Genomic DNA, 24,710 nt, shown 5'->3' on the forward strand with positions numbered 1-24,710 from the left:
AAATGTTTAATTTGGAACAACTATAGGACCATAGGGCTTCCCTGTGGCTCAGATGGTAAAGAATCTGCCTGCGATGCAGGAGACCTGGATTCAATCCCTGGGTTGGGAAGATCCCCTGGAGAAGAGAAAGGCTACCCACTCCAGTATTCTGGCCTGGAGAATTCCATGCACAGAAGAGCCTGCTGGGCTACAGTCCATGGGGTTGCAAACGAGTCAGACATGACTTAGTGAGCAAATAATAGCAACTAGGTGTTTGGCTTATAGCTCAAAATTTGTTGTCTGGGAGGGTGTTGCTGCCTTTAACAGAACAAAAAGAATTGAGAGAAGGGAGCTTGTGTTTGGCTTCATTAGAAAATGTAGTATGTACGTGGCATATATGAGCAGCAGGGACCAGAAAACATTTGGGAAACAGGAACTATAATTGTAATTGGTGGGAGACAAATTGGAGACTTGCTGGGACTGTAGAGGTGAATTTTCTTTTTCCTCGTTCAGCTTTATTGTGTTTCATTGAAACCCATCTCCACCTGACATATTATGAATCTACTTTATTTGTTGTTGATCTCAGCACTGTAATGTAAGCTGCATGAGATTTACTGTGTACTACAGTGGCTCCAGAACCCAGAACAATGTCTGGCTCATGGAAGCCATATTTACTGAATAAACTCTTTAGGCTGTTTTGAAAAAAGGCAGGTGATTTAAGTATGGAAGATGTTGGTAAAATTTCTAAGTGAAATTTAAGTGCATTTACCCTTTCTTCAGAAGGTCTTGAATGATAATTAAGAGAAGACCTTTTATAGAAGATGTAGAATGTCAGTAATTGCTTGGATCCTGTGAGACAAAAGAAATCTTTTGGATATCAATGGAAAGAAAGCACCATTCTGGTTTCTTTGGTCGGTATGAATGGAAGGAAGAACGCTAGGACTTGCTTTAGCATCAACATAACTAGGGTGAGAGGGATCATCCATTGATGATTGCAATCAAATGTTGCAAAAATGTTGATAACTGGTAGAGAAAATACTGTTTTTTTCTGGCAAGTTCATAGCATTCTAAATAGAGGTACATGACTGGGTAGGAGGTGACAAAAGAAAATTTGTACTTGTTTGATCTTTGCCTCTTTGGAGCAGTTTGGTTTTGGTTCTCTTAAAACAACTCAGGACTGTTATTTTCTTTGCAGTTGGTTTTTTCTTTGCCCTAGTTTTCCTATCTGCAGTATGGGTATGTTTTTATCTACTGACTTGTGGAGGCACAGGGATGCCCAGTTATTTTAAATTAGTAAAGTGCCATATCAGTTTAATAACTATGCTTTGATAACATTAATAATAGTGGAATTTAGAAATTACCAAGTAAGAGAAAAATGCTTTTTGAAGGAATATTCTTCAATCAAATATGTCCCCTGTTGTGAGCTTCCCTTTTATTTAAACCTTTTAATCATGAACACTGAGTTCAGCAAACCTAAAGCTGCTTTTTTAAAAATACATGTTGGCAGGGAGGTATTGTAATATAAAATTGTACCTTGGTTATTAATGACAAAAGCCACTAGTCAACAGACTCTTTTGGAGATAGAGCTGGAAAATACCATGGGGGGAAATTTTAAAAGGCAGCTCACAGAAAGCTAAGCCTAAATATTTGGAAGCACTCATTGAAAGACGTTAAAGAATTTCCGTGGGCCTATGAAAATAGAGTGTAAATCCATTATCTCTGCAGGTAAGGATTCCAAGGGTACTTATCTCCAGTGGCACAAAAGGAATTTCAGAGCATAACCAACCACAGTCGAAGTCCAAAAAACCCCTTGTTCCTCCCACGCAGACTTACTTGGAGGCAGCAATTCAGCTTCTTCTGTGAGCTCGGTGTACTCAGTCTGGATTTACATCTCTGAGTGGACGTTTTATTTTTTCTGATTAGGAAAACACATCCTTTATAGGTAGGGGTGCTTTACTCCACTGTTGCCCGAAAAGTCACTAAAGTGTGATACTACAGAGAGCTTCCAGCAGGCGAAACATGCATTGAATGAAATGAGACTTATTAGCTAGATCACAGCAGATGCTTCACTTCCTAACCTTGTTCAGAAAATAACCTTTTCTCAGGATCTTAGGGTTGTGTTTTCCATGTTTCTCTCTTAGTTGTATCACAGTCGGATCTTCAGTGTTTTAACTCGGTAGACACATTTAAGCATACTAAAAACTACAAAGGAAATATTTCTTTAGAGATCATTTGAGTAACTACGCTGTTGGTTCTAAAAACTTAATGAAAATACAGTACACATTTCCACTTGATAAACTGTTTCGTCTTTTCACTTTTGCTTGTTTTTGCTGATTCTCAGTGTGGCCAGGACCTCAGGTGAGATTTGAAGAAACACATGTTGGTTTTCTGCTGAGACAAGGGTCTTGCTGTTGAATCATCTTCTAGGAGTGTAATGCCACCGCTGGCTGCATCACAGGCAAAGCGTGAAGTAGTGGGAAGACGGAGGGCTTGGGAGTCAGAAGACCTGGGCTCAGCCGTGCCTTCCCTTCTTACTAGCATTGTACTCACAAGCAGCTCACAACTGCTCTGAGCCTGACTTTCTTCCTCTGTGAAGTGGAGATAAAACAATCCCAGCTTCACAGGGTTATGTATGTGTACAACTAGAGGCACGTGTTTCATGGATACGCTGCAGGTGGATGTGGGCTTTCATCTCTCTTAGCAAGAGATGTATACAGAAAGAATGATTTGAAGTATGCTTTATATGTTTAGTTTCTGTACTGAGAGGATGAGAGTTTTTCAGGCCAGGAAAGTAGATGGAGATAAGTAAGGGTCAGAGAAGAGAACTTTGTGTTAGAATTTACTTGAAGTTAGTGTGGAATAAGGAAAGTGTGGAAGTCATCAGCAGAAGCTGAGGTAGGTTTATGGAAATCCTTCTGATGCCCACTTGGTTGATTAACTATAGTCTGGCAAGCGATAGGAGTAACCCATGTGGCATATTGTAGAAAAAAAGGAAAGATATTGTATATATTTTAAAAAAAAGGTACCTAGAACTGAGTTTCCATTTTTCAAATATTTTTTGGAAATCACCTTGTATCTTATCCTAAAGGATGGAGAGAGGCTGGACCTGATTTGGTTTGTGGTCTGTGAAGCTTTGACCCATGAGTAGGGAAAAGGAAATTTCGAGTGGAGTGAGTGAGCGTGAAGACACCAAGAGCTTGTCTCCTGGATTGGGCTGAGGGAATGAGGCCAAGGCTAGGTGGAAGGATAGCTTTGGAGAAGAAAAGCTTAACCATTCCTCTCAGATTTGGGCGGGGTTTCAAGAAGACATGGCTCAGATGGTAGAGAATCTCCCTGTAATGCAGGAGACCTGGTTCAATCTGTGGGTCAGGAAGATGCCCTGGAGAAGGAAATGGCAACCCACTCCAGTATTCTTGCCTGGAAAATCCCATGGACAGAGGAGCCTGGCGGGTCAGAGTCCATAGGACCACAAAGAGTCGGACACACCTGAGTGACTAACACTTTCACTTTTCTAGAAGACAGAAGGATAATTGCTGGTATGGAGAACCCTCGAGGTTCTGAGGGGAAAATGGGATGAGTTGATGTCTGGTAGCTTTGGTTTTTCTCGGGTTTGGGTACTAGGCGTAAGGTACTTGGAAGGGTTTGTAGCAGGTCCCATGGCGACTGTGTCACACCATCAGTGGGAGAGGAGGGAAAGCTGTGCTGGGAAGAGGGAGCACCCAGGTGGGCTTAGGGGCTCTCTCCAGCTGTTGTGCAGCAGCCCTGGATTAGAGGTAGAGACGCTGCATCTGAGCTGCATCAGGCAAGGATATTGGAAATCCAAGCCTGATGGAGGAGAACACAAGGAAGGAAAACCAAGGATGCCTGTAAGAGCATCACTGTTCTTATGCATCCGGGAGAGAGGTGATGAGTAGAAAGATCAACAAAACTTCCAATGGAGGGAAGCTCCTAAATAAAGATGAAGACAGAGTCCTCCAGGAGGGAGGCAGGAGAACAAAAGGAGTAAAAATAAGAGTTTACAGTCAGGCAGAGAATGTTAGAACTGGTGATTTTTAGAGACGCCTTTTTCCTCCATAGTGAAGGTGATCCAAATGAGTCTCCTTGGTGAAGGGAACTATGGGGGTGGTGGTGAAGTGAGTGGTGACAAATGTGGTTAAGAAGTGAGATGGTCAAGAGTTTGTACAGCTAGAGTCAGAAAACTGTGTATTCAGATAGTTTTAATACTTTGAATAGATGTGGAATCATGTGCGGAGTGTGATAAAATGACCTTTATTTTCAAAGTTCCTGGCATCACTTTGTGCCGTGGCATTTGGGTGGATTAGATACACCAGTCTCTGTTTTGTTCTTCCCTTAGAGAATGGCTTTCAATTATATGTGACGTGTCTTTCAGTCGAAATTGGAGAGAGCAGTTATTACAAGCTCTAGGCAGGCTAGTTAGACATGATTGGCTATGTCTTCACAGCTGACATCTGGGATATATTTAGAAGGCACAGCCCACTTAAATGCAGGTGTTAATTAGGGTGTAGGACATCGATGTATCCATATTTGGGAAAATGAAAAATAAAGCATGGATGCTAAAATACCCAGGAGAGAACTGTTTCTCCTCTTGTACTTTTTGGTTACACAATTTTTGCATTATTTTTCAGCCTCCAGAAAGGAGGACTAAACCTAAATCAATCATCTTAATAGAACAATGATAGCAGTTTCAGGTATGAGGATGCCCAGTGGTCACTCTAATATTTTCCTAGCTATTTGGGATAGGTGAAACTAGGCTTTCCATGTGGGGTTCATTAAAAACACATAAGATGATTCCTGTGTGAATTATGGGGTCCATTCGGTCAATATGGGTGAAAAAGTTATCCTTTTAAGAAAAGGCGCATCTATTTTTGTTAAATTGTGCACATCCCTCTGATTTATCCTTTAGTGGGGATGTCGTTTCTTCAGGGAAGAATTTCCTAGTCCTCTTAACTGGATGAGGCACCATTGGGGTAAGTCCTCTCATCCCCACTCTGCTTATCTGAACGCTCATCACACTTTGGTATTTCCTCGTGTGGATTGTGTTTTGGGTTGTAGGCATCAGGGGGGCAAAGGCAGTGTCTGCTTCATCCCTAGTGACTAACACACAGCCTTCCATGTGGAGTGGCTACTTGACAAAGGTTTCAGAAGAACCTATGTCGAGTTTCACGGTGAAGTGATGTGTAAAGTATACCTGGACCCGGGAGGCAAGTTCCGCTCCCAGCACCGCCTCTAAGTGATTGACTTGGAGCAAGTCAGTGTTCCTTTCCTCAGCTGTAAAATCAAGGGATTAAAGCAGGTGATTGCTAATATTGTTCAATGGTCTATGATCTTCACGATTCCATATTTGTGGGATTGTTTTACATACTGATAATAGCTGTAGAACATTTAAAATGAACTAACCTGTGAAGACATAATGAGTGGGAAAAGTTCGAGTGAAGGAGTTGTTCCCCCTCTGGCTGTTGCTGCTCTTATGCATCAATTTTACTGAGCAAAGTTTCTAGGGAGATGAACTGAAGAATAGGTCTGTTGGAACCTGAGACTCAAGACATGACTGTTCCCAATTGGGGAACAGAGTGATGAAAAAAAGTGGGAGCTGGAAGAGAAAAATAGTGTGGACGGGCTTGGAGCCCACAGAAATACTGTCGTTCCTACTCAGTTTATTTCTGTGATGAAGGTGTATGGATGAGTGACTGTGTGCATCCCTTTGCCTCTGTGCTCCTGGGAATTCCTTTTGCATCAACTCCATTAGTTATAAAGGCAGCAATCCATATCCAATTTTCTTTTTGTGTCAGGATTGTTCATGTATAAACCAGGATTCTTTGTGGGAAACATTTGCAATTAATCCCCTAAACAAACAAACAAACAAAAAATGCAAATCTCGCTCTGCCCTAAGGCAGACCTGCTGACTCCGAGGCCAGACCGCCATCTATTATACACAGAAATGAATTGAAATTCCCACTTTGGGCCTAACCTAATTTTCCAGTGATAATAGGCATGGATTCCCAGAAGCACTCTATGCCTCTTGATAGTAACATCCTCATTTCCTTTCCTGGTAAATGTTTTAAATAAAGATTTTAGCACCAAAGGAAATTAACCTTTAAATTAATTGTAATTATAAAATGCCATCACTGATTTTTGTCTTCAGCCTAATTACTTTCTATTATTTAAACAAACCTCACCTCCTGTGAGTTTTAAGTTTGTTTCTCCTTCACTCCCTGCCACACAATGCCAACCCACCCCCGTGGAGGCCTGCCTGCCTCTCTGCCGCTGGAGCAGCCTCGTTTAAATGTCACGCAGGATGGAGGATTTGCCCTGTGCTGCTTCTTTACAAGGCTGTCTTTAACTGCTCTGCGTAAGGCAGCTCTGCTCAGATGTTTTCGTTCCGTATACCTGGTGGCCTTCTTGTCTTTAGAGAGGCAGTGCTTTTAGTCCCCCTGCTGTTAAGAAGGAGATAGCCAAGCCTGGCCTTCTGTTCCTATTAGATGCCACAGCCACCGCTAAAGCAGAACTGGTTGTAATGAATTTGGCAACTGCCAGCATCCTTTATCAAAAGCCTGACTTTGAGTGTACAGTCTTCTTTCTCAGCGCATATCAGCATTGGAGGGCTCTCAGACGTCTGTTCCCTGTGCCAGCTCTTTGTCTTGCTCTCATTTGTTCTTTCAAGACAGGACTAAAGGATCCCATCTCCTTTATTTGTGAGTATGTATGTTGGCGCTGAAAACATCCTATCTTTCTGCCACTTAGCTGCTTTCCTTCTCATGTCATTATCAATGTGAGTGAAGAGAGAGATGGTGAGGGAACGGGTACAGAACACGTGTTAGAGGATGGGAAGAGGCAAAATAATCACAGTGGGAGATGTTTCCTTTAATCCTTTCTGTAAATATCACCACTTCTCCTGCCTTTCACAAGCGCTAGCTTTCTTTTCCATTGAGGCGGATTAAAACAACTTGGATATTATTTATCTACTGCGTTATGTTGGTTTTCTGCATTATACACCTCCTTTATTATACCCCAGTTAAAGGGCCTCCTTTGCTGGTCTGAATATTGTTAACCTCAACAATATTGACTCTTTAGAAACATGGGCCCGATTGCTTCGAATCAACAAAGGGTAGAGAATGAATCAATTTCTTTCCCCATATTTTTGACTTGGGAACATGGTGTGTGTGCTCAGTCACTCAGTTGTGTCCACGTCTGACTCCCTGCGAGCCTATGGAACATAGCCTGCCAGGCTCCTCTGTCCATGGAATTTCCCAGGCAAGAATACTGGATACTGGAGTGGTTTGCCATGTCCTTCTCCAGGGGATCTTCCTGACGCAGGGATCCAACTGGTGTTTCCTGAGTCTCCTGCATTGGCAGGCAGATTCTTTACCACTGAGCCACCTGGGATTCCCTTGGGAACATTAGATTTATTTAAGAATGATCCTAGTGTGCATGTATGTGTGTGTATGTTTGTGTATAAAAAGCTATGAAGTATAATGGAGTAGCCGCTAAGAGAAGAGGGACAGAATGAGAAGTAATTGTTAAAGAAGACTCAACTTGGACCTGAATTTTGATTGTTCAGTCGCCCAGTCATGTCCGACTCTTTGTGGCCCCATGGACTAAAGCACACCAGGCCTCGCTGTCCCTCACCATCTCCCAGAGTTTGCCCAAGTTCATGTTCATTGCATTGGTGATGCCATCCAGCCATCTCATTCTCTGAAGCCCTCTTCTCCTTCTGCCCTCAATCTTTCCCAGCATCAGGGACTTTTCCAGTGAGTTAGCTGTTAGCGTCAGGTGACCAAAATACTGCAGCTTCACCTTCAGCTTTAGTCTTTCCAGTGAGTATTTGGGGTTGATTTTGCTTACAATTGACTGGTTTGATCTCCTTGCTGCCCAAGGGACTCTCAGGAGTTTTCTCCAGCACCAAACCTTCAGTTTGAAGGCATCAACTTTGGTGCTCTTTGACTTTCTGTTTACAGTCCAGCTCTCACAACCATACATGACCACTGGGAAGACTATATAGTCTTGACTATATGGACCTTTGTTGGCAGAGTGATGTCTCTACTTTTCAACCCAGTGTCTAGGTTTGTCATAGCTTTCCTGATGAGAAGCAATTGTCTCCTGATTTCATTGTGCAGTCACCATCTGCAGTGATTTTAGAGACCAAGAAGAGGAAATCTGTCACTACTTCCACCTTTTCCACTATTTGTCATGAAGTAATGGGTCTAGATGCCATGATCTTAGTTTTTTCAGTATTTAGTTTTAAGCTGGCTCATTAACTCTCTTCCTTCACTCTCATCAAGAGGCCTTTAGTTCCCATTCGCTTTCTGCCATTAGAGTGGTATTGTTTGCATATCTGAGGTTGTTGATGTTTCTCCCACCTGTCTGTTGATTCCAGCTTGGAACTCGTCCAGCCCGTCATTTATGATGATAGGTATATCATCAGTGTACAGGTTAAATACACATGGCGACAGCAGACAGTCCTGTTGTACTCCTTTCTCAGTCCTGAACAACCAGTTGTTCCATACTAGGTTCTAACCGTTGCTTCTTGACCCACATACAGGTTTCTCAGGAGACAGCTAAGATGGTCTGGTATTCTTATCTCTCTAAGAGCGTTCCACAGCTTGTCATGATCCACAGAGTCAAAGGCTTTAGCATAGTTGATGAAACAGAGGTAGATATTTATCTGGAATTCCCTTGCTTTCTCTGTGGTCCAGCGAATGTTGGCAATTTGATCTCTGGTTCCTCTGCCTTTTTTAAACCCGGCTTTAAACCAGGTTTGGACTTCCAAACCCAGTTGGAAGTTCTTGGTTTGTGAAACGCTGAAGCCTAGCTCGCGAGATTTTAAGCATGACCTGACTAGCTTGGCGGATGAGTGCGACTGTCCGACGGTTAGCACATTCTTCAGTTCTGCTCTTCTTGGGTTTTGGACCTGAATATCCAACTTTAAAAATAAAGCGCTTATGTCTTCTCTTCTGTGACCACAAGAGGGAGCAATTTAACAGCTGGCCGAAAAGACTAGTACTAATCGGGAGATGAAACTGTAAAAATTGTCTCACAATTAGGGAGGGCCGTTGTCACCAGTAGGAGTTCACGTGTCACTGACAGGAGGCACAGGTCTATGTATTTGTTTTAGGTGTTGATCATCTAGTCTGCCTTTTGTTTTTACTTATGGCAGCATATCTTTCTCCCCCCAGCTTTCTTCCATTTGTAGAAAATAAGGAAATCTGCTTTGTTTATTCATTTATTATAAATTCATTATTTATTTATTTATTCATTATTTTTTTACTTAGAATACACTGGGGTCTACCAAAGTGTCAACATTCCTTTGGAGTTTCCATATAGTCCAGGAGATGGTAGTGGAGAGCTAATTGGTTGATTCATTTATTTCCCATATACTTACTGAGGGATAGGTTAGATGTGGAGGCTATAGCAGTGGTCAAGATAGGTGTGGCCCCCAGTGACATCCCCTAACACGGTCTTCCCTTGAGGGAGTCAGTATGTCCTGTGTGATGTCAGAAGTTCACCGAGAACGCTCAGTGACCTTGGGCAAGTTGTTTAATCTTTATGGGTCTATAAAATTAAAGTGTTGGAATAGAGCAGTAGGCAGTAGTTTTCCATCATTTCAAACTCCGCAGTGTTCTCAGTTCATAAGAAGTCTGAAGCCGAATCAGGAGCTGTAAAATTTAACAAATGCAGAGCTCCTGCTCTGGAAGGTTGGGAAAGGAGCAAAGTGACACCTTCTACTCTGGCCCCTCTGTGGCTCTGCAGGGCACCAGCTAGAGATTAGTAGCATCCGAAGTCTGGGGCTCCAAACCCTAATAATGAGTGATTCTGTTCAGAGATGGGGAAAGAAGAGACAAATTTTGGCTTTGTGGTAGGCTGGCAGATATAAACAAGATTACTTCAGTCAGTCACCTTCAGAATTGCAAAACACATGTTGTAAACAAAACAATAATATATTATACTTTCATTTGACTGAGTATGATATTTGTGAAGTAAAATAGGCAAATCATTCTCATAACTCTACCTGTCAACCTGGCACTCAGGAACTTCGCACCTTTTTTGAACTGCTAATTGCCTACCCCTTGGGTTATGTTTGATGAGTGATTTATAAATAATAAGAAAGAAAGCTGAGGTTACCAAGCCGAATGTATAAAATGGCCCTGGAAACCAGATAGAGAGACAGAAAAAGATAGGAATAAAGGAGACATATACCCAAATGTTAACTGAGAACCAGAATTTGAAATTGTGAAATAATTCTTTTTCTTTCATCTGTAGGTTCTCTACATTTTGCAGTAACTTACATCCCTTTATAAGCAGAAAGAACCAATTTTTTTTTTTAATGGATGAGTACTCCTCCCTTGCCACCTCCTCCCACCCTCAGAGGTGGGAGAGTGTGTCTTGTGCTCAAAGAATAGTATCCAAACTCAGTGATCCTGTCAAACTAGGAAAATGATCAAAGCATGCAGAACAGAGTTCAATACACAGAAGTGTAGGCCAGCAGGCTTTAGAAGAAAAATCAAACAAAAATAACAGAAAATTATTAGCCTCAGAGAAGTGAATAATTTCCTGTGGTTTGCTTTTCAAATGAAAGGTTCCATAAATTGATTATGACTTTTATCCCAAGGCCAGTTTGTTTTGGAGAAGTCAGGACAGGATTTTATGCATCTGTGCTTGGTTGGTAGGTTCATGCACATGTGTATCTACAAGTTTAAAAATCTAGAATTAATTTTTTAAATATTTTTTCAAAATAAGCCCCCTTAGGATATTTTAAAATGGCATTCTGCATATTTTCCCGGATGATTTGAATATTTAATAACATTTGCAAACACACTGAGTCTCTTTTAGAAAAGATAGTGAGTACTTAGAAAAATGTTGCCTTCCCAGGTGGTGCTAGTGGTAAAGAACCCGCCTGTCAAAACAAGAGACAGAAGAGACACAGGTTTGATCCCTGGGTCAGGAAGATGCCCTGGAGGAGGAAATGGCAACCCCTCCAGTATTCTTGCCTGGAGAATCCCCGGCGGGCTACAGTCCACGGGGTCACAAAGAGTTAAACACGACTGAAGCGACTTAGTATGCACTTAGAAAAATGGATCCATTTTCCAGAGGATTAATGTTTATTTTTAGTTCTACTTTAACTATTAAGGCAAGAACTATTAAGAACACATAATAAAAATTTAGAAATCATGTTGGCCTTTTTTCCCCTCTTATGGATCAGTGATATTCTCCACAGCTGCGTTTTCCTTTTCATTGTCCCATCTAACAGCGCTAACCTAGCACCATAAGTTCTTAGTTCTATCATTGAAAGTGGACATTGCACTCTCGTGCAGAGAAGCTGAAGATTGAGGGAGAGAAGAGTTACAAGTATAATAAAAGGCACCAGACCAGAAGTCTGGGAACCTTTTATTTCTTTCACAAAATACTGTCAGAGAGAACAAGTAGAGAGGCATGGAAAACACTTGAGGTTCTAAGGAAAAACATTCTGGTTGGCAACGCATGATAGACTGAAGAGCCCAACCACAAAGACAGCTCAGCGAGGGATGACCACTTCCCCTGGAGAAAGAATTTTCTCCCTAAGACATACAACTGCCTTTTCACTAACAAAAGTAGCAAAGTATCTTGTGATGGTTGCCCCAGTCACATAAGGTTCAAGCGTCAGGGCGCACCCTCTGGAGCAGGTCCCAGCTTTTCTGGCCAGGAGCTTCTTGTCTGAAGGCAGATCGCCCCTGCCCGGCGGCGGGGGATGCCAACCAGAGCCGCTGCCTGCCGGCTGCGAGCCACGGGCGGGGAGGCCACTGTTACCGCCTGGAGCCTCTTACCTGCAGGCCTTTGAGGCGCCAGTGAGCGGAAGCTAGCCCCACTCTCTTCCCAGTAGGTGTTTTCAAATAGCCCGTAGCCTCACGCTGTGTGCCTCTGTGTGTACGTGTTTAATCTTTAGATATGGGATGTTCGGGACTGAATGGCGTCCCCTTCCAGATTTATCTTTTAAAGGCCGAACCCCCTAGGTGGATTGTATTTGGAGAGGGGCCTTCAAAGAGGTAATTAAGGTTAAAGAGCTGCCTGGCGGGCTACTGTCCACGGGTCACAGAAAGTCAGACATGACTGAGCGACTATCACATCAGAAGGTTAAAGAGGCCATAAGAAAGTGTGGCCCTCATTCGATAAAACTGGTGCCCTTAAAGCCTAGGAAGAGACATGGGCGTACGCACAGACAGAAAAAAGGGGGCATGTGAGAACGATGTGAGAATTCAGCCTTCCGTAAGCCAAGGAGAGAGCCTTCAGGGGAAACCAACCCTGCCAACACCTTGATCTTGGACTTCTAGCCTCCAGAACTGTGAGACCGCGGGGATCTGCTGGTTAAGCCGCCCCGTCTGTTACACTTTTGTCACTGCAGCCCTAGGGGGCTGGTCCACGGGGGCTGAAGTGCCACATCTTCCTATTTGAAATCTTGGCTCCAAGGGCGGTCGTCATCCCCCGGCAGGCTCAGCAGATGGCAGTGGTGTCCTGTGAATTTGCACTGCCAGCCGGCCTGCCAGGCTGGGGCTCCGGCTTAGATCGCCGAAGGGTCAGAGATGTCAGCTTCAAGGCCCTATGTTCTCATTGGGGAAATAACAACAACTTTGCATTAAAGTATCTCGATAAATATTTATCAAACTGGCCTCTAGAGAAGTACATGAGATACCGTTTAAAAGGAGAAATAAGGAAGAAAATCTTCGGCTTTTGGTGTGCCTGCAGTGACTCCCTTTAGTTCAGCGATGGTTTATTCTATTTTGTGGAGTCTTGAGTCTTTGGTCGTGGAGCCTGAACCCTCACTGTAGCTCCCTCGAGGTTGGTGCCTCTGAGGCTCTCTGGCTGCAATTGCTGCTGAGCCTCAGATATTAAAACTGAGGACAGACTGAGGATACGTCAGTACCCTCCTGATGTCACGGATACTTCAGTCTCCCAGGTGCATGATTAGGCTCTTATCTGCACAGTCCAGTCCCAGCACAGCTACAGAACCCAAACCATCCTCTGTTCCTTGTGAGACCCTTAGGAATGGAGACTTAACTAATTTGGCAGTTAGGGAGCTGGCACCTCCTCCTGCCCTACTTCAATATAAAACAAAGTAGTTTATATTTTACTAAGCAAAAAGACCACAAGGAGAAAAATTATCAATGATAAGGCTGCTTGCAATTTAGATTAATATAGGCGCTTAAGTTGAGTGAAGTAAGTCAGAAAGAAAAACAAATGTTGTGTACTAATCGTTATATGTGGAATCTAGAGAAATGGTTCTGATGAATCTGTTTGCAAGGGGGGAATAGAGACACAGACAGAATGAATGGGTGGATGTGGTGGGGGTAAGAATTGGGAGATTGGATTTATGAATGGATGCTTCCATGTGTAAAACAGATAGCTAGTGTGAACTACTGTATAGGGCAGACAGCTCATTTTGATGTTGTGTGGTGACCCATATGGGTGGGATGTAGTGGGGAGTCAGTCACACACACACACACACACACAGCTGATTTACTTCATTGTACAGCAGAAACTAATACAACATTGTAAAGCAATTATATTCCAATAAAAACAAGAAGTTGTGAGTTGTGGTTAAAATAAGGAGCTGTGGTCAAAATATATATAAAGAATAAGCATTATGGAAAAGTTTTTCAGATGGTTTAAAGATACGCCTTGTCTTCCAAAAGATACTTGTAACTTCACACCCCCTTTCATTTCTATGGCTTTGACTAAAACTTGACTTAGGGACAAATTCCCTAAAAGAGTTTCCTGGGGTTCCTGTTCTAGTTTCCTCAACTGACATTTCCCTCTACATGTTCAGTCATGTCAGAAACCCAGAAATCCATCAATCTCCTTTTAACCCATCACTGAGTATTATCTTTATGTTTAAAAACATACATATCCTTTCCCTCTCCATTGCTGGTCTTAGGCCAGACCCTAATCTTCTCATCTCAGTCCTTACCATGGTGTCCTAATTTGTCTCCCTTTCCTTAATCTTGATCCACCCATCCAAGTCTCTCCTTCATAATGTTTTGTTTGCATGTGTTTGCGTTTCTGATTCTGTTATTCTCTTTCTGTTAACTGCCAATTGATTTGCCATCATGCTATACAAAATAAAGTGCAGACTCCTTACTTTGCTGTAACCATTTTTCTGCTGTCTCATCTGCTTGATGTTCCAGTCATCTCTGGGTGCCCACTTCCAGCACAGGGTGTAATTCAGTCATATTATCCTGGTTCCTCTGCCCTCAGCATGGCAGGCTGTGACATGTCTTGATGCTTTTTCACCTTTTGCCTGGGATCACCTTAGTCCTGCATCAGCTACCCAACAAATACTTATTTACTTTCTAAGACGAAACTCAAGAGAATTCTTCTCTATGAAACCATTCCCGATTCCTATTCTATCTCCCCACACTATACACTGTACAGAGTTTTATTAGACTTATTTGTTCACATGTTTTTTTCCCCTACAAAATCCTTGATTCCTAGAGGTAAAAGACTGCATATCATTCATCTAAAAACATTCAAAGACTGACATGGCGCTTCACACATTGAGGAGTATTTTGTAAATTCTTATTTGTAAATGACTATCATTTCCTTTTGCACACAGCATAATATAAACTATGCGCTGTCTAGTCCTGATTTTACATCACGTGCAAGTGTGATTGAGACCGTGTGTTCTCTAAATGAAACATCTGATACAGCCTCCTTCTTTCTAGTATGATTGGAAAGTGAAGAAGAAACACATGTTTCTCTGAGCGTTTTCCTTGGATCATCCTATAACAGAGCAGTGGATTATCATCTTTCCCCCTACTGTCTCAATACCCCAGTCATTATGAACATTTTTGAAAACCAAGAAAAATGATCCCCAACTCTGATTTTTCCTCAGAGTAAATATAGCTGTATGGCCAAGTACCCAGAGATCACTGAAGTACTTTTTCCAGTCCTCCTCTTTCAGATCCTTGGGGCAAGAAAGAGTGAAACTTTCTATCTGCCAGTTTTCAGAAGAGTAGAGGACAGTGGAGCCACTTCAAGGCTTGTGAGCGGGCCCTGCCTTCTATACTTTGGATTAAGCAATAGTGCTAAATACTGAGACTCTGAGGTAACATTCTTGCCATTTGTATCAAATTATAGCAACAAAACTGGGCTTCCCGGGTGGTGCTAGTGGTAAAGAACCTGCCTGCCCATGCAGGAGACGTTAGAGATGTGGCTTCCATCCCTGGGTTGGGAAGATCCCCTGGAGGAGGGCATGGCAACCGACTCCAGTGTTCTTGCCTAGAGGATCCCCACGGACAGAGGAGCCTGGTGGGCTAAATTCATAGGATCGCAAAGAGTTGGGCACGACTGAAGCAACTTAGCACGCACACAGGAACAAAAAGGAACTATCAACATTTGGTTTCATGATTTCTTGAATTAATCTGAAGTTGGTTCTTGTGGGAATTTTTGAAACTACTACAAATTGTTGATTGCTGTGATTTGTAGTCCTGGGTGACACCCATTAGTTATCTGTATGCTGGATACTTTTTTGAAAAACACTTTAGCCTGATGTGTACAAAGGGCTTAGTCCCTGGTTCTAACGATGTGTTAAGGGATATCCTCTGAGAAGCAGATAGTGTAGGTAAGAGGCAGTACAGAAGGTGCTCTGGACTTGAAAGAAACAGGATAGAGCTTTCATACTTACAGCTGTCCTCTTCTTCAGTTATACATTTCACAACATAACAGGCGTAGATGAACCCTGCCAGCTGAAACAAAATAAAGATGCTTTAGACATGAGGCAAAGACAACAGAACTGGACCTCACTGGGGGGGTGGGGGGGTGACTTTCCAAAGGCAGGCAGTTTGGACTAGATTTCCGTTCCAAAATGGTCCTTCAGACTGGTTCCAGATTCCAGTGTGGATTCTTGATTCATACAGTGTGCCTTACAAATGATTACATTACCGTTTTCCTTTGTTCTGCATTTACGTATGAGATTTGTTAATTGCCAGGCAATCTACAACAAATTATTTTAGGTCTTGAAAAAGAACTGTGGTCATTCATTAATGGATTAACATTTGCATTTGTGCCAATCAACTTCTAATTCACTTTTCATTAGCCCAGAGCCTAAGATTCTAAAATTGGATTCCTGCTGACTAGCAGAAAAATGTTTCAAGGGAAAAATATTGAGCCAATTCCATGGAAAGTTGCATGAACACTTTGTAAGTAAAACTTGTTTAGACCAGTTTCAGGAACCAAGACCAGGAACACAACACACCAGGTGTAATTAAGATGACGTGCTACAAAAGAACAGGGTAGATAACCTGTATGCACTGAACTGGGATTGCACACATCAGAGCATCCTTACCAAAACATGCAACAGAGGTCCCTGTGGTCAGGGAAGCTTTTGATCACTGAAACAAGTATCTGTGAAGGAGCACAGCAAAGCTCTTGATGTATATCCCCTCAGATGTCATAGTTTTGTATTCCTTCATTTAATTATTGAGTCAAATAATGAGCACTGGTGGAAGGAAGGAAACTAATTTCCTGATATGTGGAAATTTTTTTCCCTCCAAGTAATCCAGTCTGGAGGAATTCTAAAAAGCATATGCTCAGGATAGTGATGAACATTATTCACAATGACATTTCAGACAGGCATTGATCTGCTGAGTATTTGGCATCGGGGAAGGGAACCTTGGAAAAAAGGCTACCGTCTTCAATTAGGAAGCTAAGGTACAGAGCAGAGAGCTGCTGCTGTGAGAAATCTAATGAACTTGTTTTTCCATTATCTGACAGATTGCAATATTTCTGGAAGACATGAGTGAAACAGTTTAAGTCAGAGGGTACACTGAGAGATTTAATGAGAACTATTTGGAGACAGAAAGAGGTCCAGTTAAAAGGAACTTCAGAAAATCTCTGATTTGAATTTGAGAAGGAAAGCATGTTCTGGCAGATTCTAGTTCTTTTTCAAAGAGAACTGGCATGAGATAAAGCGGTGGTTTTCCCAGCACAGAAGCAGCGACCCTGTTTAAGAGAGAGAAGTAGATGAGGAAGAAGACTTGTGCAGAATATTCTTCACCAGCTTCTGTTTTCAGATCCTGAATGAGAGGAACCGTGGAGCCCCCCTGCCCTCCCATGCCAAGTGGGTTATCTAAACTGTTATACATAATAATAAAGAGATAGAAGGCATACTGGGGCTTCCCAGATGGTGCTAGTGGTAAAGAACCTGCCTGACAGTGCAGGAGACATAAGAGACAAAGGTTTGATCTCTGGGTTGGAAGATCCCCTGGACAAGGGCATGGCAACCCACTCTAGTACTCGTGCCTGGAGAATCCCATGGACAGAGGGAACCGGTGGGCTACAGTCCATAGGGTTGCAAAGAGTTGGACAAAACTGAAGCGACTTAGCACACAGTGCAGATAACATACCACTGATGTTACATTAGCCCTTGCTATGCTATGCTAAGTCGAGTCAGTTGTGTCCGACTCTGTGCAACCCCATAGACGGCAGCCCACCAGGCTCCCTGTCCATGGGATTCTCCAGGCAAGAACACTGGAGTGGGTTGCCATTTCCTTCTCCAATGCAGGAAAGTGAAAAGTGAAAGTGAAGTCGCTCAGTTGTGTCCGACTCTTTACGACCCCATGGACTGCAACCTACCAGGCTCCTCCGTCCATGGGATTTTCCAGGCAAGAGTACTGGAGTGGGGGTGCCAATGCCTTCTCCATTAGCCCTTAGGTTTTTAAAAAATATATTAGAAAAGTTACCAAATAACCATTTTTCTCTTTGTGGGTATTGGCAATAAAATTATGATAGTAAGAAACATTTCCTTAATAATGGAATCATCAGAGTTACTGTTTTTATGAGATTTACTTTAGGAGTACTGGGTACTGTTAAAAACCAGTGTGTCGTGTTTGGCTTCAGCAAAGGTTTTGATATGACCAAGCAAAATCACACAGTGATTTGAGCATTTTTACGGATAGTGGGGAAAACAGATTATACTAACACTTTTTAATCTTTTGTCCACCAGGACCCATGAAAATGCCCTCATCACTGAGTGACCTAGCCCCATTGGTGTTTTGTCACAGGTGCTGGATCTGACACTTGCCAGGCAGAGAAGCTATGGGTTTGGTTAGATCCCCTGGGTACTGCTTGTATCTCCTCTCCTTCCTCTGCAGGAAGGTGTTACCATTGTGGCTAATGCCATAGATTTATCCATAGTTCATCTCTTCAGGTTAGAATACTACAGGCAGCATTTTTTCCCAGTCACAGAGCTTTTCTCTTGATTTTCACTCATCACTTAATTACTTTGAAATGAAAATCTAGGTAAAGAGCACAGATAAATTCTGAGATTCAGGGCCAGTGAGTTTAAACTTCTCATTAAAGTGCCACTGGAATCTAGATTATTAAGTGCATTTCTCTCCCAGGACGCAGCCCTGGCACTGTATTGTGCTTACCAGTGAGCTTTTAATTGTATTCAGTTGCATTCTTTAACTATCAGGGGAGCGACTTTGATATAAAAGTAAATCCTGCTGCATTTCATTACAAAAGCTTGCTGATTAAGAGAACTTCAGCTTTTAAAATGGTCACCTCTAAATACAAATGGAAATGAGTTTCCCCCAAATTAGTCAGGATTCATAAACCTCTGTTACCTTTCAATTTTCCCACACCGAATAAATTTCTAATTTAATTTTCACTCCCTCGCAGCAATTTATAAATTTACCTTCTGAAGAGCAGTTTCAAAGGATTTCTTACAGCTCTGAATACTTCCTGTAACGTGCAGCTCTGTTAACTGTGCTCGGGCCACAGAGATGAACCAGGCTGGGTTTCCCAACCTTGGTACCACTCACGTTTTGGGTTAAGTGATTCTTTTTCTGTGGGCTCCATGGTACCTTATAGGATGTATAACTACTGACACCCTATGATCAAGACAATTTGACAATTGAGATAATCCAGAATATCTTGGAGAAGGAACTGGCAACCCACTCCAGTATTCTTGCCTGGAAAATCCCATGGATAGAGGAGCCTGGAGGTAGTTCATGGGGTCGCAAAGAGTCAGATACGACTGAGCGACTAAACACAAAATGTCTCCAGACCTTACCATACATCCTTCAAAGGCAAAACTGCCCCTTGTTAGAGCCACTGTTACAGACACAGTCTAAAGGATCTTGCAATCTTGTGGCAGGGATACACATATAATTGTAATTCAAAGTAGATTAGAATAAGTGTCAGGAGGAAGGAGGAAAATTGTCTCCTAACTGACGAACAGTAAACGGCTGCTCTCGCGTTAGCTCATTAAATCCTCACAACTGCCTTTGGAAGAGCATTGTACGTATTTTTGCAGAGGAGTGGTAAAACGGGCCTTGCTTTGCCTGAGTGAGTTCATTAAGTGGGGAACTTACAGCTGTGTTCAAGGAAGAGCCAGTCCTTTGATCTGATGGGTGTGTGTGGACCTCATGTTAGAACAAGGGAAATAAAAGCTGTGAAGGCAGATTAGGGCTATAATCAGAAGGCTTTGAGTATGAATCAGATTGCAATTCTGTGTCATTTTCTACACAATACACTTAAGGAGCGCCCTGTCTTCAACCAAAAATGTGTAAAATTTTTTGTGAAATACAAATCCTTCCTAATGTGATATATGTTGCTCCCTTTATAGCCTCACTTCTCACCACTCCTTGTCTCAGAACTGACACCAGTATGAAGCTGTTGGCAGTTTGCTGACATATATCAGATGGTTGCCCTCTGCTCTTTAACTCATTAACCCCTTCTACCAACAAGGTGCCCGGCCCCTCTACACCTGCTCCCTTTCTTCCTGTCTCAGTCCTGCATCTTTGAGTAGTTCCGACTCATCCTTTAAGACTGAACTGAAGTGTTGCCTCCCCAAAGAACTGGGAATCCATCCCCTGGGTAGATTGTAAGTGACAGGCTGGCATTTTTGGAGATAGACCTTGAGAAATGGGGGAGGGGGCTTTGAGAGGGAATAAGCAGAGGAAAGGTGAGAACACCTTCCCAGCAGAACTCAGAAAGCCTGTGGGATGATGTGGATTTCATTCAGGGAGAAGCAAGATGGCCCCAGTTCCGAGGAGTTTGGGTCATGTGAAGGGTAGTAATGGTGCCCAAAGCAAGAAACAGTGACCGACATTGTCGTAGTAGGTCTGAATACCTGGAATTAAAATAAAATTATTTTATTTTGTTCCTTATTTAAAGATGGCTAGAATAACAATGGCTAGATACTGGTGATACTGTATTAATGCTGCTGCTGCTAAGTCGATTCAGTCATATCTGACTCTGTGCGACCTCATAGACGGCAGCCCACCAGGCTCCCCCATCCCTGGGATTCTCCAGCCAAAAACACTGGAGTGGGTTGCCATTTCCTTCTCCAATGCGTGAAAGTGAAGTCGCTCAGTCGTGTCTGACCCTCAGCGACCCCGTGGATTGCAGCCTACCAGTCTCCTCCGTCCATGGGATTTTCCAGGCAAGAGTACTAGAGTGGGGTGCCATTGCCTTTTCCGGTATTAATGCTAGGCAAACATATAATTATCCTCTTGTAGAAAACCAAAATATTACAGTTGTCTTAGTTTTGGCATTCAGAGCAGAGCCAAGCCTAAATCTTTTTATTTTTATTCATCTATTCACCTTGACACATCTAATATGATTTGTTCACTTCTAATTCACCTTATAGGGAATTACATATCATCTTGATATCATTACTGGCTGAAAGGAAATTATACTTTCTCTCTATAACTAAATCAGATTAAAATTCTTTTTTGTATCAACAAACCAAATTATGACTCTGTGTCCCAGAAATTCACTTAGAAGCTAATAGGTAAGTAGAAACTAAAATCTTTGGTAAGTATTTTAAAAGATTTAATTATAATAATTGAAAATTTAACAACTTTAGTGTTTCAAATATTATATTTTGGACTTTTTATTTTCAGGAAGTTGTACTAGATGTACTTTTCCCTAACCCTTCCCTTAAGTAGAGCTGAAAACCCCGGACATTATATATATGTGTGTGCTTAGTCACTCAGTCATGTCCAACTCTTTGTGACCCCATGGACTGTAGTCTGCAAGGCTCCTCTGTCCATGGAATTTCCCAGGCAGGAATAGTGGAGTGAGTTGCCATTTCCTCCTCCAGGGGATCTTTCTGACCCAGGGATTGAAACCATGTCTCCTGTGGCTCCTGCATTGGCAGGCAGATTCTCTTCCATTGAACCACCTGGGAAGCCATATATATAAATATATAAAACACATGTAGGAAGGCTCTGAAAGGTGGAAAGAAGGTAGACTGACTAGGAATCTTGGGACCCAAGGAAGGACATGGGAGTGAATATCCTACTTTTCTTTTGTCTCATGTATACTGCGCTTGGAGCTGAAGAAGCCCACAGCCCAGAAATGCCAATGGACACACATAGTAAAAAAGCCCCAACAGAAGCCTGCTGTCTGACCAAAGGACCAGGGAAGGGAAAGCCTAGCAAGACAAAAAAAATTAAAGACAATAATTTTTGGCGTCAAAAGGAGTCGGACACGACTGAGCGACTGAACTGAACTGAACTGAATAGCCCTTCTTTAACTAACAACACAGAAAAAACTATAGCCCCACTGCCCAACCACAGCAGCAAAGAGTGGGGAGCCGAGTCCTCGCCTCTGTCTAGGCTGTGATGTCTGAGAAGTCAGAAAGGGAGCCTGGACTTGCATTCCTTCCAGGAAGGAGGAAATCTCCCCCTGTAGTGTCTGCAGAGATCACAGAGGGAGTCTGGACTTCTGGCCTCTCTCTGGAGCAAGGAGCACCATTCGCTTCCCAACTGTGCCTTGTCAGAGGTGGCTTAGTGGGTAATCAGGTCTTTCACCAGGGCCCAGCAGCAGGGAGGTCAATCCCCTGCCCCGTGGTGTCAGATGAAGCCGACTGGGAGCAGTAACAAGGCCCTCCTACCCCTCCTAGCTATGGAGGTACCAGTGAAGGCTGAGTGGAAAGGAGCTTCCGCTATCTCCAAGCCTTAATGAGAAGCCCTTCCTCTCTTGAGTTTCAGTTGAGTTTGAGTGGGGAAGCTGGACTTCTAACCCCTACTTAGAAGTAATGAGTCGGTTGGTATCTCTCCTTCTCCTGCCAAAGTAGCACCAGAGAAAACCAGCTAATCAGAAGGTTTAAGAAAGAAAGATACAGTCTCATAATGTAATACCCAAATGCCCATGTTTCAATCCAAAATTCCTCACTATAGCAATAAGGATAATGTTCTCAACATGAATGAAAACAGGCGACGGATGGAAGCTAACACAGTGTGACAGAAATGTTAGAATTATCTGGCAGACATTTTAGAGCAAAAAAAGAAAATGCTTGAATAAGAAATTATGAACACACTTGAATGAAAAAAAAAATGTCAGCAAAGAAATAGAAGGTGTAAAGAAGACCCAGATTGAAAATATAGAACTGAAAAAAAGGAAATATCCAAAATTAAGCTCAGCTGCAGAATGGAGGAGACAGAACTAAAAAAGTGAGCTTGAAGATAGAACAATAGAAATTACCCAATGTTAAAACAAGAGAGAAAAACAGTAGACTAAAAAAAATGGACACAGCCTCATACAGCCATGAGACTGTTAAAAAAAAAATCTAACATTTGTATCATTGGAGTTCTGAAAGGAAAGAAAAAAAAAAAAAAAACACTACTGAAAAAGTGCTTGAAGAAATAGTGACTGCAAATTTCCCAAATTTGACTTACATAGTCAAGAAGCTGATTGAAGCCCAAATAGGAAAAACCCACAGAAATTCATACCAAGATACATGATGGTCAAAATTTAGAAAACCAACTATAGAAATCTTGGAAGAGGGAAAATGGAAATATTTATGTATAGCTACTTTGGAAAACAGTTTGCAGTTTTCTTAAAAAAAAAAACTAAAATGCAACTACAGTATAACCCAGCAACATACTCCTGGCCATTTATGCCAGAGAAAGGAAGATGTGTTCACACAATAAACTGTACATGAAAGCGTATAGCAGCTTTATCCATAATAGTCCCAACCTGGATGCAATCCCGATGTTCTTCATAGAATGAATTGGCATATCTGTATTATAGAATACTACTTAGCAATGCAAGAAAGGGACTTGTACATGCATCGATCGACCTGTATAAATTTTCATAGAATTTAGCTGAATGATAAAAGTTAATTCCAAAAGTTATATCCTCTATGATTCCATATAAATAACATTCTGACATGACAGAATCAGAGAAATGGAAAATAAATTAGTGGTTGCCAGGACTAAGGAAGGTGGCATGTCACAGGGAAGTGGATGTGACCATAAAAAGGCAGCAGGAGGGATCCTTGACTGTACCAACGTCAGCATCCCGATCGTGCTGTTGTACTTTATTTTTGCAAGTGTTACTATTGGGCTAAAGGGTACATAAGACCTCTCTGTATTATTTCATAGAGTTGCATTATGTATTTCACTATTATTTTGCAATATTTCACCACTGTTTTCTATGTATTTCTACAATTATTTCACAAAAAAGATTAATTTAAAAATACTACATTCTAGCTAACTGTCATTTATGTTAAAAGACCTTTTGTATTATAATTTCTAAATTTACAAATGTATTTAAACAAGGTGGATGTACTTGTTTTCTTAAGTACAATGACACATTTTAATTCTGATCTCTTAGATCAACATAGAAGTTCACAATAGTTATTCATACTGATACAATATGGAATTATTATTCCACACTTGTTTTTTAGACTGGGAGTGGAGATGGGGGTAGCAAACAGTATTTTTTTTTTTTTTTTGTATTTGCAATTATCTCATTCTCGACTAGTTTTGTGTTTCATTTAAATTAAATAATCAATTTTTGTTCTGAATTATAACTCAGATGTTATAAGCCCATGCTTTTGGTTCAGACATGACTTTGAACTGAAAGGTATTATGCCCTCACAAAATATACCTTTAAGTTGCAAATCATTTTACTTCTTTGCATCTTATTCCATTTAGGTATTTTGAGATTGCTTTAGCAAAGTATCCTAAAATAATATGATTAATACCAGTGTCATTAATGAAGGTCTTTCATATGAAATATTTTTTATGTGGACTGGTGTATCATTTCAGCTGTCCACCAGATTATTCTTATCCTAAACTATTCCAGTGGTTGTGCTATTAAGCAGCACACTGCAGATTTTCTTTGCTACAAATAATCCAGGTGCAGTTACCAACCTACAGTAACTCGCAAAGGATTGCCTTTAGGGCTATTGTGAAAGTTCACAGCCTACTGAGTCAGAAAAGCTTTCCAGAGGATCAGAAACATATCTTAATACCAGCCTTTAGGTATTGTGCTGCATCACCAAGCATGACTGTATTAAACACTTTTTAAAAGATTAAATAAAAGTAGACATACATGCAAACTTGCATTATCTACTTAAGGCTGGGAAATGGACTGAACCAAATGCCAACGCTAGCTTAACCAATAACTCCTGTTCTAAATTGGCCTCTGGAGACTGGTAGATTTCTTCAGGCCAATGTTACCAAAAGGTTACCCGAGTTCAAATGAGTCTAATGTATTAGTAAAGTTGGAAGAGCAGGCGATTCTTGGGCAGGGTAAAAGACCACTAATAAAACTCAAATGTCATCATGGCTAATACCTCTCTCAAAGTTTAAGTATCACATTAGTTTAAAAACTGTATTGAGAGCAGTAGTTCATCCATTCTGTATATCTGCTAGTTGGGTGTTGCGTGTTAGTCACTCAGTCGTGTCTGTCTCTTTGCGATCCCGAGGACCGTAGTCCGT

The 24,710-nt window shown here is 41.8% G+C and overlaps 1 protein-coding gene across 3 annotated transcripts in view; it reads right to left on the reverse strand.

The window, feature by feature from the left end:
- The window catches only part of NKAIN2 (sodium/potassium transporting ATPase interacting 2), a 1,188,323-nt gene that overhangs the window by 10,383 nt on the left and 1,153,230 nt on the right, over positions 1-24,710 (reverse strand). For all 3 annotated transcript variants that reach the window (XR_003512549.1, XR_003512550.1, XM_027551078.1), the window contains exon 5: positions 15,653-15,713. Coding sequence is in view for 1 of the 3 variants with exons in the window: in XM_027551078.1 (XP_027406879.1) it covers positions 15,653-15,713 (61 nt within the window). In the remaining 2 variants the exon portion in view is untranslated. The remainder of the gene's footprint in view (positions 1-15,652; positions 15,714-24,710) is intronic.

Source organism: Bos indicus x Bos taurus, chromosome 9 (assembly GCF_003369695.1).
Source record: "Bos indicus x Bos taurus breed Angus x Brahman F1 hybrid chromosome 9, Bos_hybrid_MaternalHap_v2.0, whole genome shotgun sequence".
NCBI lineage: Eukaryota > Metazoa > Chordata > Mammalia > Artiodactyla > Bovidae > Bos > Bos indicus x Bos taurus.